The sequence below is a fragment of the Heterodontus francisci genome, chromosome 3, assembly GCF_036365525.1.
Source record: "Heterodontus francisci isolate sHetFra1 chromosome 3, sHetFra1.hap1, whole genome shotgun sequence".
Lineage (NCBI taxonomy): Eukaryota > Metazoa > Chordata > Chondrichthyes > Heterodontiformes > Heterodontidae > Heterodontus > Heterodontus francisci.
Window position 1 is genome coordinate 109,928,614 of NC_090373.1, and position 17,980 is coordinate 109,946,593.

The 17,980-nt window shown below is 38.8% G+C and overlaps 1 protein-coding gene across 1 annotated transcript in view; it reads left to right on the forward strand.

Annotated features, from left to right (window-relative positions):
• Positions 1–16,761, forward strand: part of man1a1 (mannosidase, alpha, class 1A, member 1) — a 511,026-nt gene extending 494,265 nt beyond the window's left edge. Inside the window, exons 11-12 of the mRNA XM_068025440.1 lie at positions 8,354–8,469; positions 15,462–16,761. Coding sequence (XP_067881541.1) covers positions 8,354–8,469; positions 15,462–15,588 — 243 coding nt within the window. The 3' untranslated portion in view covers positions 15,589–16,761. The remainder of the gene's footprint in view (positions 1–8,353; positions 8,470–15,461) is intronic.
• Positions 16,762–17,980: the final 1,219 nt, after the last annotated feature.

Below are 17,980 nucleotides of genomic sequence, written 5' to 3' on the forward strand. Positions count from 1 at the left end.
TAGCACCGCAGCCTCACAGCTCCAGGGACCCGGGTTCGATTCTGGGTACTGCCTGTGTGGAGTTTGCAAGTTCTCCCTGTGTCTGCGTGGGTTTTCTCCGGGTGCTCCGGTTTCCTCCCACAAGCCAAAAGACTTGCAGGTTGATAGGTAAATTGGCCATTATAAATTGTCAATAGTATAGGTAGGTGGTAGGGAAATATAGGGACAGGTGGGGATGTTTGTTGGGAATATGGGATTAGTGTAGGATTAGTATAAATGGGTGGTTGATATTCGGCACAGACTCGGTGGGCCGAAGGGCCTGTTTCAGTGCTGTATCTCTAATCTAATTGTAAAACAAGTCTTAACCAGTAAGGAAGCAAAGCATAAGCACACAGAGAGAAATATGAAAGTTCCCTTTTTACCTTAACCTCTCTCTCTCTCACACATGCACGCATACACATATACACCAGTTAACTGAAAAAGTAGAGAGATTTACTGTTTAGAGCTCCAGTCCAAACAAAATGTTGGCCAAAATACTTGCTAATTCTTAAAGAGAATTTATAAAAAGATGTCAGAAGTCCTTTTCTGGTTTGGCGTCCAAAATACATATAGACGGCTGTCGTTCGGATCATCCCAGAACAGTTCTTGTCAGCTGAAGTTGCAGATCAGCTTGGGCAGGCTTTCCAGCAAAAATTGCAGTAACTGGGGTTTCAGGCAGTTTCTTGCACTTGCTTCTCAAGAGATGGAAAACTGGAAGGCTTTATCAAAGAGCTGGAACAGACTGAGTTGGGTGTTGCTGTCTTGGCAAGTTTTCTCCAACTGACTTTTCAAACCATTATCTATACCCCAACTCACTGCCCAAAGTGAAACCAAAAACAAGGTCACCAGAATCAAGCCTCTTGGCCCCTATAAATCATGACCTGTCACTTCTTAGTAAAAATCTTTCCCCAAGTCAAAAACAGCCCCTGCTGCCTTCCAATAACTGTTTACAATCCAGACCTCTGTGACCCTTGTGTAAAAAAAAAAAACCCATGGACTCCTTTTCAGTTTTAAATCATTAATTTTCAAAATTTAACAAAAAAGGAAGCACGCGTAATAAAGTGTATAATCATCACTCAGGATTGCTGGCTGCTTGACTCTTGGAACCTTTTGTTCCTCCACGTGGTTTCTTCTGGATAGGGGAAGCGAGTTTTTGAACTCCTCGAGGAGGATCACGCCTCTGAGGTTTTTACAGGTGGACTTTAACTTACGTGCCCATATCCACTGATGAAAAGCAAGTTGTTTAACCCATTCAAACTCGATGTAAGTTTGTTCAGGCTGCTTTCAGAGAGTTCAGAACTTTTGGTGGCACGCCTCCGGTATTAGCTCATATGCACTCAGGATAACATTTTTAGTCATCTCATAATCTAATGAACTCTCATCAGATAACAGTGAATAAACTTCATGGGCTTTTCCTGTTAGTTTGCTTTGCAATAATAGTGTCCAGCTGTCTACTGGTCACTTCAACTGTTTTGCACGCTTTTCAGAAGTGATGCAAAATGCTTCCACATCCCCTTCATTGAACTTTGGTATCAACTGGGAGAATTTTAAGAGCTCACCACCCAGTCCTAGGCGAGGGGTAGCTCCCTCACTAGCAGTGCCTTCACTGGTTGTATTGGGTCTTCCCCTAGTTCGAGCTGCCTTAACTCCGTTTCCTCCTTCTCCTTCTGGAAAGCTCTTTCTTTCTCTCTTTACTGAAATTCTAATTCTAGTCTCCTCTGTTCTAGTTGTACCTTAACTAACGTTACTTTGTCTGTTTCAGATTATATGCCTGTCTCTGGTTCTTCAGTGTCAATTTTAAAATCGTTGGCCATAAGTTTTAGGATTTCAGGCTTCCTAGCTTTTGGATGGATAGTAATCTGTAACTGCCCAGCTACATTCCTCAACTCTTCAACAGATAGGACTTTTATCCTGGCCCAAGTTACTTCACTCTGTTCTAGGAAGGCACTGGCCTTGAATGTGGACATTTTAGTACTCTAGCACTGAAAACCACAAGGAAACCTGTACTGAAGGTTTTAATTTATTGCTAGAGATCAATTTGGTTTCCCACTTCCAATTTCCCATTTGTTTTTGGGTTTGATCCCAGACGTGAGCCCCCAAATTTCTGTTATGGTCAAGTGAGGAGGGGTCGAAGGGCATCCCTCTATTCTGTCACCTTATTAGACCACAACAGGTTTAATTCTTTGTTAAAGTGTATGTACTGGCCAATTCAGTAGGTGTATGATTACTTACATGCTATGATCACAACAAGAACCAATTGGACAGGTTTTGTTGAGTTAACAAAGAGGTTAATTTTATTGTACCTAACCAAACTAATAAAATGAAGAAACAACACACCATCTTTCTCTCGCACACACAAACACACACTAAAGGTTTACACACACACAGGTTACAGAGTGGAGAAAGGTAGATTGGTTGAGTTAGAGTCCTTAGAAAAAAAGGGTTATATAGTCTGCGAAGATTGGTGATTTGGCTAACTTCTAGCTGAATTCAATGGTTCTGAGGCTTTTAGTTTGAATAGGTAGATGACTGGTTTGGTGGGTCTCTTGGAGACAGCAATGTGGATGATTTTCTCCAACAGGGTTTCTGGTTGTAGACGGAGAATGCAAAGGTGATCAGTCAACCGGCAGGATTTGAAAGCTTTCAAGCTGGAATGGAGAGAGAGGGACCCCCACTTGAGTCTACACGTGTCAGAGTCCAGTTGCTTCTCCTTTCCCTGCTGCAGAAAGACACAAGCTTAAAACCACAGATGGGGAGGGGCTTGTCACATGAAAGTGACTCAGTCCTTCAAGCATAGCAGTTAGCAGTATTTCTCGCTTGCTAAAAAGAACAGGTAGTTCCTTTAAACTTCCTGGGTCTTGGTTCTTGCTGGGGCATGAGCAGACATTTTGTCTCCCTCCTCACAAGCATTGCAGTGTAGGAAACAGTGTTGCAAATTAGGTAGCCATCTTTAGCTGCCAGAAAAGTCACCCTTTTGGCTGGTCTTTTTAAAAATGTCTTTTTAAAAATATATAAATTCAGATCGTCAGTCAGTGGATTAAAGAAAATTATCATTCAACAAAGCGCATTGGCGTAACACCATCAGTCGTAAGCCTTCTGCTAACCTTGCAATCATCAAGTTCTCAGTGTATTATCAGACTCCCATTCTTAGCTTATTATCATTGTTGATTATCTTTCTCCACTCCGAGAATGATTTTAACTTCGATGTTTTGCACATAATTTTTTTATAACTTTCTTCACTACAACAGGGCGGCGCAGTGGTTAGCACCACAGCCTCACAGCTCCAGCGACCCGGGTTCAATTCTGGGTACTGCCTGTGTGGAGTTTGCAAGTTCTCCCTGTGTCTGCATGGGTTTTCTCCGGGTGCTCCGGTTTCCTCCCACAAGCCAAAAGACTTGCAGGTTGGTAGGTAAATTGGCCATTATAAATTGCCCCTAGTATAGGTAGGTGGTAGGGAAATATAGGGACAGGTGGGGATGTGGTAGGAATATGGGATTAGTGTAGGATTAGTATAAATGGGTGGATGATGGTCGGCACAGACTCAGTGGGCCGAAGGGCCTGTTTCAGTGCTGTATCTCTAAAAAAAAAAACTGTTACTTTGCAGTAAACGATTATAGAAGTAGTTCTGCCTCATTTTCATTGAAATGCTTTCACTCTCCATCCTCTCTTTCTGGCCCCCAGTTGTATCTCAGAGCCATTGCCACCCCTAATACTGACAGCCTGTAATCGTCCCTTTTTAGAATAAGTGGGACTCATCTTGTGTTATATGAGTAGGGAAATAGAGAGAATATTTTTCAGGCCCTCCCGTAAATTCAAAAGATTAGTTTGCTCAGGTTAATTAGTATGTGCTGAGCAAAAGGTTGTTGGCGGGAACAAACAGAAATTATTTGGTTCCTGGAGGTATCGAGCAGCAGCCGTTGCTTTGTAGTGTAAAAGTAGAGAAGGATTTTTCCCCTCACTGAAGCTCTGGACCAGGAACTTTTGATTCGAAATGCAAAATCATTGATGCTCAGTGTGCCAATAGAGTCATGTAAGTGCTCCCATTTGGACTCAGATCACCCCCCCCCCCCCCCCCCCCCCACGAGTGTTCCTATTGATCATTGTCGATTTCATTATGCAACTACTCCATATCTAATGTTTGAACTTCTAATTCAGCTATCATAGTGTTCTTGCTATTTTTGTTAGAAATACTGTCCATACCTATGAAGGTATGAGGGACAAGTTGACTGGTGGATTGGGAAAAAACATTAAAATATTTGAAGGTAGTCAGGCAATGTCTAGTATTTAAAGAAGTATTACACGGTTTATAACAAATGTACATTTCTCTAATACACAAAATACCAACAGGAAAGGTGAATCAACTGTGGCTAACAAAAGAAGTTAAAGATTGCATTAGATCAAGGGAAGTGGCTTACAAGGTCGACAGGAAAAGTGATAAGCCTGAGACTTGGGAGCAATTTAGATTCCAACAAAGAACCAAGAAACTGATAAAGGGAAAAGAGAATATGAATGTAAGTTAGCAAGAAACATAAAGGCGGACTGTAAAAGCTTCTTTAGGTATGTGAAAAGGAAAAGATTAGCCAGGACAAATGTGAGTCCATTACAGGCAGAGACAGGAAAATTTGTGGTGGAGAATGGGGAAATGGCAGAGAGACTAAACAATTACTTTGTCTCTCTCTCCAAGGAGGAAGACACAAAAAATCTCCCCGAAATAATAGGAAACCAAGGGACTTGTAAAAATGAGGAACTGAAAGAAATTAGTATCTAGAGGTAGTACTCAAAAAAATTAATTGGATTGAAAGTTGATAAATCCCCCATACCAGATGAGCTACATCCCAGAGTTTTGAAGGAGGTGGCGAAAGAGATGGTGGATGCATTGGTGGTTATCTTTTAAAATTCTATAGATTCTGGAAGGGTTCCTGCAAACTTGAAAGTAGCAAATGTAACCCCATTATTTAAGACGTAGGCAAGAAAGAAAACAGAGAACTGCAGACCTGTTAGTTTGATGTCAGTTGTAGGGAAAATGTTAGAATCTAGTAACAAGGGTTAAATAACTGGACACTTGGAAAATAATGGTACGATTGGGCAGAGTCAACATGGATTTATGAAAGGGAAATCATGTCGGAGCATTTTTTAGGATGTTACTTGTAACATAGATAAAGGAGAACCAGTGGATGTGGTGTATTTGGATTTTCAGAAGGCTTTTGATAAAGTCCCACACAGGAGGTTAGTAAACAAAATTAGAGCACATGGGATTAGGGGTAATATACTGCTATGGATTGAGCATTGGTTAACAGACAGAAAGCAGAGAGTAGGAATAAATGGGTCATTCTCAGGGTGGCAGGCTGTTACTAGTGGGGTGCCGCAAGGATCAGTGCTTGGGCCACAGCTGTTCACAATCTATATAAATAATTTGGATATGGGAACCAAATGTAATAATTCCAAATTTGCTGATGACACAAAACTAGGTGGGAATATAAATAGTGTGGAGGATGCAAGGGGGCTTCAAGGGGATTTGAACAGGCTAAGTGAATGGGCAAGATCATGGCAGATGGAATATAATGTCAATGTGTGAAGTGATCCACTTTGGGCAAAAAAAACAGAAAGGCAGAGTATTTCTTAAATGGTGAGAGGTTGGGAAGTGTTGATGTCCAAAGGGGCCTGGGTGCCCTTGTTCATGAGTCACTAAAAGCTCGTATGCAGGTGCAGCAAGCAATTGGGAAGGCAAATGGTATTGTTAGCCTTCATTGCAAGGGGATTTGAGTACGGGAGTAAAGATGTCTTGCTGCAATTGTATAAAGCCTTGGTGAGACTGCAGCTGGACTATTGTGTACAGTTTTGGTCTCCCTTTCTGAGGAAGAATATAGTTGCCATAGAGGAAGCGCAACAGAAGTTCACCAGACTAATCTCTGAAATGGCGGGATTGTCTTATGCGGAGAGATTGCAGAAACTGGGCCTGTATTCTCTAGAGTTTCGAAGAATGAGAGGTGATCTCTTTGAAACTTACAAAATTTTTAGAGCGTGATAGGGTAGATGTAGATAAGATGTTTCCTCTGGCTGGTGAGCCTAGAACCAGGGTACACAGTCTCAAAATAAGGGGCAGGCCATTTAGGGTCATAGAGACTCTATGAGATATGACTGAGATAAGGAGGAATTTCTTTACTCAGAGGGTGGTAAATCTGTGGAACTCTCTACCCCAGAGGGCTGTGGAAGTTCCATCATTGAGCATGTTCAAGACAGAAATCAATAGATGTCTGGATAGTGGGGAAAAATGTCATAGAGGTAGATGATCAGCCATGATCTGTTTGAATGGCAAAGCAAGCTAGACGGGCCAAATGGCCTACTCCTCCTCCTCCTATTTCCTATGTCCATCTCACATCCCAGTTCAAATAGACAGTTAACTATTCGGCGATTGTCTCGCGTTGCATGCCAGCCAAGCAGCCGGCTGCTCACTAGTGTCAGTGGGAGTTCCACTCTGTGCTGAAGGGTGAATCTCATTTCACTAGAAACACACATTTGTCTGGAGGTAAGTGGCCAATCATTTCTGGTTGACTGTGCTAAATGTGATATAACGCCTGCCCTGCTACTCTGCTTTATGTATTGTGCCAAGAAACAGTTACATATTACTCATGCAACTGTTTTACTTTCATCCTTCCCTTGTCCACAGTCATCTCTATGGTAAATTACCCTATGGTTATCATTTAGTTACTATAAACTAAGTGCCGTAACCAGTTAAATACTGTATATCCAGAATTATAGAGCATGCATCTCAGTTAATGTGAATTGTGTTTAAAAATGGTCAATTAATTTAGAATCAGAGTTTACAAACAAAAATTAAAGTGTAATTAATGAGCTATCTAAATTGCTGGAGTTACACTGTGATAGCAGCTTCTGTGATGGATGAATATAATGGCTATACAGGAGCTACTGATTGCCCCAAACTCAGCACTTCTAAAATATGCTTATTAATTGTCTTAATCACTGTAGTACCATTTACTTAGTATAAAAATGAAAAGTACTGACCAAAGATCATTGTGCACACAGCAAGATTTTCTAGGTAAAGTTATTCATTTAACTGACAAACTATTTTGTACCAATTTCTGTAATGCTTTTGAGGATATGTTAAAAATAGGAACAGTAGTATTCGGATTGAAGAGCAGAGTGTTCAGCCTGTTGGGAAGGCATATTGGGAAATGACAAGTGCAGTATTTCTGTCCTTTTACTTTAGTTAAATTTTGGGGAATGGCCCATATTCTCCTAATATACATTCTCAGCAGGTGAGACTCTCCACCAGGAGCATGCATGTGTGAAATTGGCTCTCAATTCTTAACATGTGCAAATATATCCATGAAATTAACCAAGCTGCTTGAGGCTGTTGCTAGCATAATTTTTGTTGAATTGGTTTAGCTTATTAAAAATGATAATGGTGCTTTAAATGGAAGTCATTTTTGCTTTTTGATCCTAGTGTCATTGTTAATAACTTACAGGTGGGATGCCGAGCAAAGCTGTCTGCCCCAATAATACCCCTCGAGTCTCTTAGTGCACCAAACTAATTCTAATTTTCTCCACTCACAATCATTCTAACGCACTTCACTTAGATTAACAAGTTAGCCAGAATTGTGAGCAGCTTTGTGCACTGGACATCTAGCACTATGGCTAGATTTAAACTCATGTCAGGTAGGTCCCTTGCAATTGGCAGAGAGAGTTACCCTTCATCCATCAATCTTGGTTTTTAACATGCATTGTTATTAATTTTCCTCTAATAATCAGTTTTGCCTTAAAAAGGGACTTGGCTCAAGCAAGCTTTGTCTATGTGTTCACAAGTATGAATGTACTAATTTTTGATGGAACAATATTAATACTAAAGCATCCTGCATAAATTCTGTCTTACAGTGCGCAATAAAATGTTTCACTCATCGGTCAAGATGAAGTTTTACAAAGTATCTATGTGGCCCAATAGGTCCATGCCAGTGATTATGCTTCACACAAGCCACCCCCCACCATTCTTCTTCCAAACCCATCAGCATATCCTTCTATTCCTTTCTCCTTCATGTGCTTATCTAGCTTCCCATTAAATACATCTATGCTATTCACTTCAAGCTTTGATCAATTTGATTACATTGCAATAAATAGAAATGGTTTTGCGCAAAGAAAATCTATTTTTGTGTAAGCAATATATTAACCTGATAAATTTTGGTGTTTGCTATGGGTTTTGAGCATGTTAAGAGTCCTGAGATGGAAAAAAGTGTTGAATCTGATTTTTTGTTATCAAACTGATATAGCAAAATTTTTTGTTAAAGGAGTCATCAATTACATAGTTTTCTTTGCAAATTAGGCACTGGAGAAGACATGCAGAGTAGCTGCTGGATATTCTGGGATTAGAGACGTATACTCCAGCCAACCAACTCATGACGATGTGCAGCAGAGTTTCTTTCTGGCAGAAACTCTGAAGTAAGTATAAAAGTAGAAGGAAGAAACTCATTAATTTAGTGCCGCTTATTTTTTGAAATGTCTGTAAGTACGATTTGGAGCACTGACAATTAAAAAGACGGCGTATAGTTTTAAAAAAAAAAATAATATTGGGCCAAGAGCCAGTCTCCAATTCTGAATGGTGAAATGCATCCTCAATGCATTCAGAAGTCAGACTGTGAAAAGAATGTAACTTTGTAAAAGTTATATGATATATTATCATCTAAAATATCAGACACTTATTCTAACCTAGTTCTGTGGATATAAAAGCAGGAAGAAGCTTTCTATATATTATAGGTAGTGAATAACTTTCTCCTCATCTCAGTCCTAAATGGCCGACCCCTTGTTCTGCATCAGTGACCCCATGTTTAAATTCCCCAGCCAGGGATAACATTTTCTTAGCATCAAGACTTTCATTGGGCCTTTGTACTGGAACCTGCAGCGATTAGAGCCATTTTGATTGCAGCACCATCTACAGGGTATCTGGGCCCTGTGTGAACTGGACAAGCAACAAGCGACTTAATCAGATTTACGGATCGCTACAGAGCAGCACAAATTTTGAACCAGGAAGCGTCGGTTATGAATATTTAATTCAATGTCAAATTATGTACAGAAAGAAAAAGAAAAAGAGGGAAACAAAGATGGGATTGAGAGAGAGAGATAAAAGATGAGGTTTTTTAAAGTTAATTTTTTTTATCTCTCAACCATAATTATAAGTTTAAAGAATAAGACTCTGCTCTTGTAAAAAGTTAATTTTCATTGCCAGAGGGGGTGTTTGTCAGTAATTATGACATCGCATGTCATTAAAAAATTTACTTATACTGAAATGGGCAAGTCCTAACGTTATCTGGCATATTTAGTGGGAATCATGTAAGTGCAGCATCTTTTCTCTGTTCCATGTGTTTCAATGCTGAGTCTCACATCAAAATACTATCATAGCAAAGCTTATAGAGAAATAGGGCAACTTGGACAGCAAGTTCCTGATTTCTGCATTTAACTGTGCATTTGTGGTCGTCACAGGTTGCTATCCGATTAACACTATTAAAAAAAAAGTAAGTGTTGATAGCCTCATCGTTATTTCTACCGCAAAATCTGGGCCATTGATTTTGATGTGATTTCTAAATGTACAAGAAAGATTTTCAGTTTACAGCGGCAATTAAATAGCTGTGTTCTCTCCACTTTTCATTTTTCCTTGAATATTGATTTCCAATGTATTCTTGCAAATTTATTTGAAGAGTTTTTTTTTAGATCATTGCTGCTGCTTCTAAATTTTCTGTTGGTTAAATATCTATTTTCTTCCAGGATATGGCAATTCAGTGTTACATGATAGAATCTAGATTAGTCATCCGACAATTATATATGCATGACAGGAAATCTAGAATGAAGTTGGTGAACTCAAATCATTATTTTCAGCGAAGGGTGATCAGACAGTGGAAACAGTATGGGTAGGGTTAAGACTCAGCACAGGATGCAAGGCTAAAATGAGTGGTCTGCAAACCTCTTAATAGTCATGTAGTGGAGACATATAGGTATGGAAATCAGGGATGTATGTAACATGGGAGATTTTCGTTTTTACATAGGCCGGAAGAAGCAGAACTCCTCAAGTAGTAAATGTAGTTAATTTCTAGAATAATATGTTTTAGAACCTACAAGGGAACAGGCCATACTTTATTTAGCAATAAATATCAAAGCAGAATTACTTAATAATCTGGTGGTAAGGGAATATCTTGCAAATCATGGCCATATTATGAATTAATTTGTTATGAGGTTTGAGAGGGAAAAGGGAGATTCTTAAACCAAGGTTTCAAATTTTAAGTAAGGCCAACTTTGACAGGATTAGAAATTAATTAACTACAGTAAATTGGGCTAAACTGTTAACCTTCAATACAGGGAGTATTTTGTATGACACAGTACATATTCCTAAAAGGCAAAAGCTGTAGTTATGTAGTTAAGCAACTGTGGTCAGCAAATGAGTTAAAAGACAGTAACCAGCTAAAAGAAAAGGCCTATACAAAGCCTACATGTGACTCCAGATCCACAGCAATGTGGTTGACTCTTACATGCACTTGAAATGGCCTAGCAAGCCACTCAGTTCAAGGGCAATTAAGGATGGGCAATAAATGCTGGCCTGGCCTGCGACGCCCACATCCCATGAATGAATTTTTAAAAAATACAAAGAAAATTGGAAATCCAGTGGACAGGGAAAGCTATAAAAACAATGGATCAAAGGAAAATATAAAAATAAAACTTGCAAGAAATATCGAAGCTAAGAGCAAAGATATATAAATATGCTAAGATAAAGAGAGTGCTAGATATGGGCCTACTAAAGACAGATGCAAGCGAGACTATGATGGACAGTAAAAAAAAAAGAATTGCACGCTTGTTAAGTGATTACTATGTACCTGTTTTCACAGTGGAGGAAGAGATACAAGGGAACTTAAAACTGAGACAAGAGGAGCAAAATAGTGGATTTAATATAAGTAAACAAAAGATAATGGAGAAAATAATGGGATTTAACATAGACAAATCTCCAGGACCTGATGATTCAACCCCCAGAGTATTTAAATAATTAGTAAGGAAATTGCAGATGCATTAGTCGTCATTTTCCTAAACTTTCTAGGTGTCGTGCTAGGCCCCTACCTGCCAAGAATGAGGCAAATTAATTTTGTCATGAACATTGATTTTAAACTGTTACTGGATTGAGGGTAGGACTTGTTGAACAGTTTAGCCATTCCTGGAAGAGACGTTTGCATATTGGCAGACAGTGTTCAGAAGGACAAAGCAGCCATTCCCTGACATTCAACCCACAATGGACTTTAGATCACCAGTCTTTGAAGGTGGGGGAGCTCACATTCCAGGTTGACTGCTAAGATGGCCGAATACAAAAACTGACATGGTCAAACCAGCTAGTCACATGACTAACATGCTGGTCAACCTGAGTTTTTTGAATTTGTACAAACAGTTTGGGCAGAAAGCTGTTTGCTCCTGGACTGAGAAGATCTCTCTCCTGTCTGCTCCTATCTCTTTTTCACAAGCCTCTGAATCCACTGAAGACACATGAACCTTAAGAGAGATAAGTCTCCTACAGCGAACAAGGTTTAAGAAGAATACTAGGCCCCAGCGAAAAGCAAGATCTACCTACAATCAAGGACTCTACTGTGAGCTCCAAGAGGTGTAACAACATCTTCAGATGTTGCCTCAAACTTTTCCACTTTATTTTTCTTCTCTTTTCTGTCTCTTTTTGCATGTGTGTATTGTGCATGCATGCTAGCATGGGGCGCGGCATGTATCCGTAGGCGTTAACCAAATTAAGAGTTTAATAAATTTTAACTTTTTTTCTTTAAACCTAAGAAAGCCTGTTTGTGCTGATTTATTTGCCTTATAATTGGAAAGCGGTGAACAAAGATTCACTATGGGGGCGCTAAAGACACGGTGTATTTAAAATTAAACCCTGTTACAGTAAGACCAGGTGAAGGCTGAAAGGGAAACCAAGACCTCTTTCTCAGCTGGTTATAACACTTAGGTTTAGGAAATATGCCTTTGGATTGGAAAATTACAAATATCACACCATTATTTAAGAAGGGAGAAACCAGGTAACCAAAATCCTGACAATTTAAGATCAGTTTTGGAGAAGTTACTGGAATCTGTCATCAGAGCTGAGAGTAACTGAGCACTTGGTCACTTATGAGCTGATCAGAGAGAAAATCACCCTTAATTTGTGAAGAGTAGGTTATGTTTGACTAATCTAGTTGGCCGAGTTGAATTTTTTGAGAAGGTCACTAGCATGGTGGACTTGGGGTGTCTGTGGAAGTTGTCTATATTGACTTATATTTGATACAGTTCCGTTCAAAAGATTATTAGCAAAAATGACAGTGCACAGCATTGTATTTACCCTTGTAACATAGTTGATTGGCTGCGGGATGGTGGGTAAGAGACAGTGGGGGAAAGTGAACATTCTCTGGCCGGATGTGACAAATGGTACTCCGCAGGTATCTGTAAATGGACTTCAGCTTTTCATTATTTCTTCATCAAAGTCATTAATATATATTGAGAGAGTTGTATATCCAAGTTTGCAAATGACACTAAATGAGGGGGTTCAGTAAATTATGTAGATCGGAGCAGACATTGCAAAGTTGCAGAGACAGACTAAATGGGAAAACTCTGGCAGATGAAGTTGAATGTAAGGAAGTGTGAGGGTAATAATTTTGGAATAGCGAAAGATGATCTTAATATGTTCTTAATAGTGAGAGACAAGGAGCTGTGGAGGTGATAAAGGATTTGGGTGTTTGTGTACAAATCTTTAAAAGCTAGTGCACAGGTACACAAAGTAATCAGAAAGACTTATTACATGCAGGTCTTTATTTTGTGGTTTAGAATACAAAACTGTGGAAGTGATACTTCAGTTGTGCAGTGCCTTAGTTAGACCCCATCTAAAGTACTGTTTAGTTTTGGGTACTTAACCTCAGGAAAGATGCCTTGGAGGAGGTACGGTGCAGATTCAACAGATTGCTACCAGGCTTAAAGGGTTAATTTTAAGGACAGATTGCATAAAAAGTGACGTGTATTCCCTTGAGTTTAGAAGCTGGATGGATGATCTAATCGAGGCGCTGAAAATGCTAAAAGGATTCAGTAGGATGGAGGACCCAGAACAGGCGGGCATAACCTTGAAATTAGAGCTAGACCATTTAGGAGTGAAATCAGGAAACTGTTTTTCACACAAAGGGTAGTGGAACACTGCAGTTCACTTCCTAACAGGCTGTGAATGCTGTGTCAGTTGAAATTTTCAAGACTGGAGTGGATAGATTTTTGTTGATAAGGAAGGATATCACTGGTTATAGAGAAAAGGTGGGTAAATGGAATTGAAGTACAAATCAGTTATGATCTAATGGAATGGTGGAACGGTCTCGAGAGAGCTAAATGCTCTCTACTCCTGTTCCTGTGTAGGTGTAAATTCCTTGTTAGTTTATTTTTCAATTGGCACGATTTCACCTTTCAGCATCTCAGTCAAGTAGCTGCTGACTGTGCACATGATTGTTGCTGGGCTATTCCACCAGCATGCCCTATCTGGTCCTCATTTGTGAATCAAACGACTTCACTGCCTTTAGGATTATGACTCCAACTATGGTACCATCCCAACTAAGACCTAGAAACTTCCTGCTGTATAAAGTTCTGTGACATGTGCAGTGAGAGTAATAATTAGGAAACAAAAATAGACTGAATTTTGTCCATTTTTTTTATTTGACTATAATGGCATACAAGTGGAGGACAGGAATAGCATTCGGAAAATGATAAGCACAAAATGAATGACCAAAGGATACATCAAAAATAGTAACACAGCTCAAGATACAGATTTATTTGAACAAACAAAATGTTAAAAGATGGGAGGATAAAATGTAAAGCTTAAAATTTTACCATTCTTGTATTGCATCTTCAGTATCATGAACATTTACTGGTCTATTTTTAAGTATGGCCTCAAATCGGTTGCCATGTGATAGTATGACCTCATTAAAATATTTACGAGACAAAAATAAGACTCTCTTGAACTTCAATTTGAATTTCATTATTTAAGACAGTGGACAATGTGGTATAACTTGTTAGTTCTTCAAATTTTCCCATCAAGAATTATCGAACACTGTGTACTTAGATAGGTCTAAGTTCAAATCTTTGAATTTGGGGATTTAATTCTGAAGTGGTCCAAAAAAACTAAGTGGTTGTACCAGCTTTCTTTTACAGTTCCCTTCAGTCCTTGGGTCTTAAATGTATGACAAGCTATCAGAATCTCAGTCGCACTGTCTCGTAGGTAGGACATTTCAAAGCCAGGGTGGAGCAGATGTTTGAGGAATGTATTCTGAGCTCTTTTGCTAGAGTGTCTGTGTTTAAAGATTTTTTTTTTTTGGCTGCCTCTATTTGTTCTACTTAGTGGAAGATTGAGCTTGCCCTGCTTAATTTCTTGTATCTTTCCTTTCTCATTTTGTTTGAATAAAGTTTAACAGAAATATTTGTGAACAGAAGGACAATAATGCACTTCCCCTCCTTTATTGCTACTTTAATTCTTGATCTCATGAAAGAAAGAATTGCATTTATATAGCACCTTTCATAATCTCAGGTTGTCCCAAAGTGCTTTACCACCAATGCAGTACTTTTGAAGTATGGTAACTAAAGCTCAAGCAAAAATACAAAGGCATTTGTGGATAGAATCAAAAATTCCATGGTCAAAAGAGTTATATGAAGCAAGGACTTCATATTAGACCAGAATGCTATTTTTAAAGCACATTGGAATAAACAATTAATTATCTGTTATCGGTTTATAGTAGTTTTCGGCAAAAGGAGATTTAAGCAGTTCAGAAATAAATTCAGAAATAATAGGGTTGGGTACATTTTAACTTTTCGAGTGATTCAACTAAATATTAGTTTTAGACAGGTCTACCTGCATTTTTCAATATTTCCACAGTGTGTAAGTTTTGCACCCTGCACCGATGCATAAAACAAATTCATTACTTATGCCAGTTAAGTGCCAACTTAGCTACTTGAGAAGGGAATCCTTTTTGTTTTCTTTTGCTAAAAAGGATTTGTATCTCAAAGTCATCTCCAACAGGATTGTGCACAGCTGCCATTTTGATGTGAATCAGTTAAAACTGATGCAAAGGCAATTAATATTTGCTAAAGGTAGAACTATGACCGTTTGATTCAAAAACGTGCCATTATAAATTTTTTATTTGGAAGATTAGTGGTAAGCCAAGACTCATGTTAGACTTTAACAATATAGGTGTTCATAACTTCTGTCCATGAACAGAAGTGTTGAGTTTTGGAGGAATCTAAAATTTTGCACATTAACATTAAAATCCTGTGTAAGTGCTGCACATCAATTAACTGTCTGACTGTTCACGTGCTAAATCCCAAATGTTCAGTAAAATCATTGTGTTATATTCCCTTTCTCATCTGTTTTACAATGAACCTTTATTGCTTGCCTCCAGGTATCTTTATTTGCTGTTCTCTGATGATGACCTCCTTCCACTGGACCACTGGATCTTCAACAGTGAAGCTCATCCATTACCAGTCATTCACAAAGATAGCCAAGCTGTTGAGAAACAAGCAGAGTAAAGTAGCACAAATGTTTTGGACCTTTGAATAGTATCCATCTAAATATTCATTATTTTAATCCAAATGTGCGTGCTGTGAAACAAAGCAAAATAAATTGTAATATGCAACATGCATGCTGCCATAAAGTAGTAAGAGGCTGCAGGAAATGGACTGCAACAACCTTAACCACCTCTGTGAGGAGATGTCTGCTTTGAGCTGCAATTTTTGCCATGTTGCAAAAAAGCCATAATTAATTGAATATCCAGAGATTTATTCACAAGGAACTTTTTTTCTCCTTTTGTTTGTTGTTAAGCCACACATTTATATATAAAAAAGAGACTTTCTGTGTGGGGTCATTTCTATTCTGGTTTCATTAAATACTATAAATTGAGAGCTGAGCATAAGTGCTATGTTACTTTTTTTCTATTTTATATGGCTCTGGTATCTGCGCTAGATAGATGAAACATCAACATTTTTATTTCTTGCAATTTGTTTGAGATCTGAAGATGAGGAAATCAAAAATGCTGTAAGACGTGACGGTAATATATTATTGAAGTTCCAAATTGACGGTATGGAATAGACCCACAAGACAAATATTGCACTTGACATAGATCTTCTAAAATAAGTCAGGTATTCAATGCGTGAATTAATTTCAATTCTTCTGTATTTTAGGATTTATTTTCTATACTTTATATATTTTTTTGTGGATTTCTTCTGCAAATTGCAACATTCCCTTTATACTAAGTACATATGTCTCCAATGTTGTAAATTGTTTGTGTCTATTTCAACAAAAATAAAACAATATTTTTATGTACGTTTTCTAAAGTGATGAATATAAAATGTATGGGGATAGATGCATTATCTAAAGAATTGGTATTTTAATTAATGTACAATTTTCAGCCATTCTGGGCAGGATATTTAAAATGTTTACTTTTTTCTTCTTGCATTTGCTGTGCAGATAAAATCTCACCAGTGAAAAAATGGTTGGTTGACAGGGATCCAAGATCATAAATCATCTTGAGTCTGACTAGAAACTCAGTTGAATTTCGTTGGCAGTTGTTGGCATTGTGTGTGTGTTGGGTTTGGGAATGTTTGATATCAGTTTATACATACGCCGTGATCACAATTCTCAATGACTGTTTGTACATTCCTTCCTGGACACATTCTATAAAAAATAAAATTGAAGAAAAGCCATTTGTGTTGTGGTTGTGCATTGAGATATAATAAAACTGGTAAAGAAATGTAGCTAAAACTCTAAAATATAGAAATATTGAGGGAATGAGAACAGAAAGTGCTGGAAATACTCAGTAGATCTGGCAGCATCTGTGTAGAGAGAAACAGAGTTAACGTCTGATGAACGGTCACAGACCTGAAACATTAACTCTGTTTCTCTCTACACAGATGCTGCCTGACCTGCTGAGTATTTCCAGCACTTTCTGTTCTCATTTCAGAATTCAGCATCGGCAGTATTTTGCTGTTATTGAAATATTGAGGGAGTTGTGATGCTCTGTATTAGAGCATAATTACAGCAACAATTGCATTTATATGCAACTTTTAACATAGAAAAGCATCCCTCAGTGTTACACAGAGCTGTAAGGGAAGATAAATGGGTGCCATGCCAAAGGAGGTACTAAGAGGGATGACCAAAAGTTTGGCCAAAGAGGTAGGTTTTAATGAGAGTATTCAGGGAAAAGAAGCAGAGGAGATTAGGAAGGAAATTCCTGATTATTGTGCCTAGGTGTTGACTGGCATGATTGCCAATGGTGGGTTAAAGGGAAGAGGAGATGCAAAAGAGGCTGGAATCAGAGGAGCGTATAACATTTAGGAGAAAATGAAAGTTTAGTGCAAGAGGAAGTTATAGAGATAGAGATGAAGGCTTGGAGGGATTTAAATACAAGAATGATTTTAAATTTGACACTTCGGGAATTGGGAGCTGACTTAGGAAACAAAGACAGACAAATGGAACTTGATGCAAGATAGGCTGTGGGCAGCAAAGTTTTGGATGAATTGAAGCTTATGGAGGATAGGAGGCTGCCCAGAAAAACATTGAGAATATCTTGAGTCTGGAGATGACAAAAACATGGTTGAGGGTTTCGGTAGCAGATAGACTGAGGAGGGTTGAATGTAAGCAGTATGACGGAGATGGAAGTCATAAATTCATTTACAGCGCAGAAGGAGGCCATTCAGCCCATCAAGTCCATGCAGGCTCTCCATGGAGCTATGCAATCAGTCCCACTCCCTGGCTCGATCCCCATAGCCCTGCAAGTCTATTTCTCTCAAGTGGCCATCCAGCTTCCTCTAGAAGTCAGTGATTGTCTCCGCTTCCACCACCCCTGTTGGCAGCGAGTCCCAGGTCATTACCACCTGTTGCGTAAAAAGTGCTTCCACATATTCCCCCCCCATATCTCTTGCC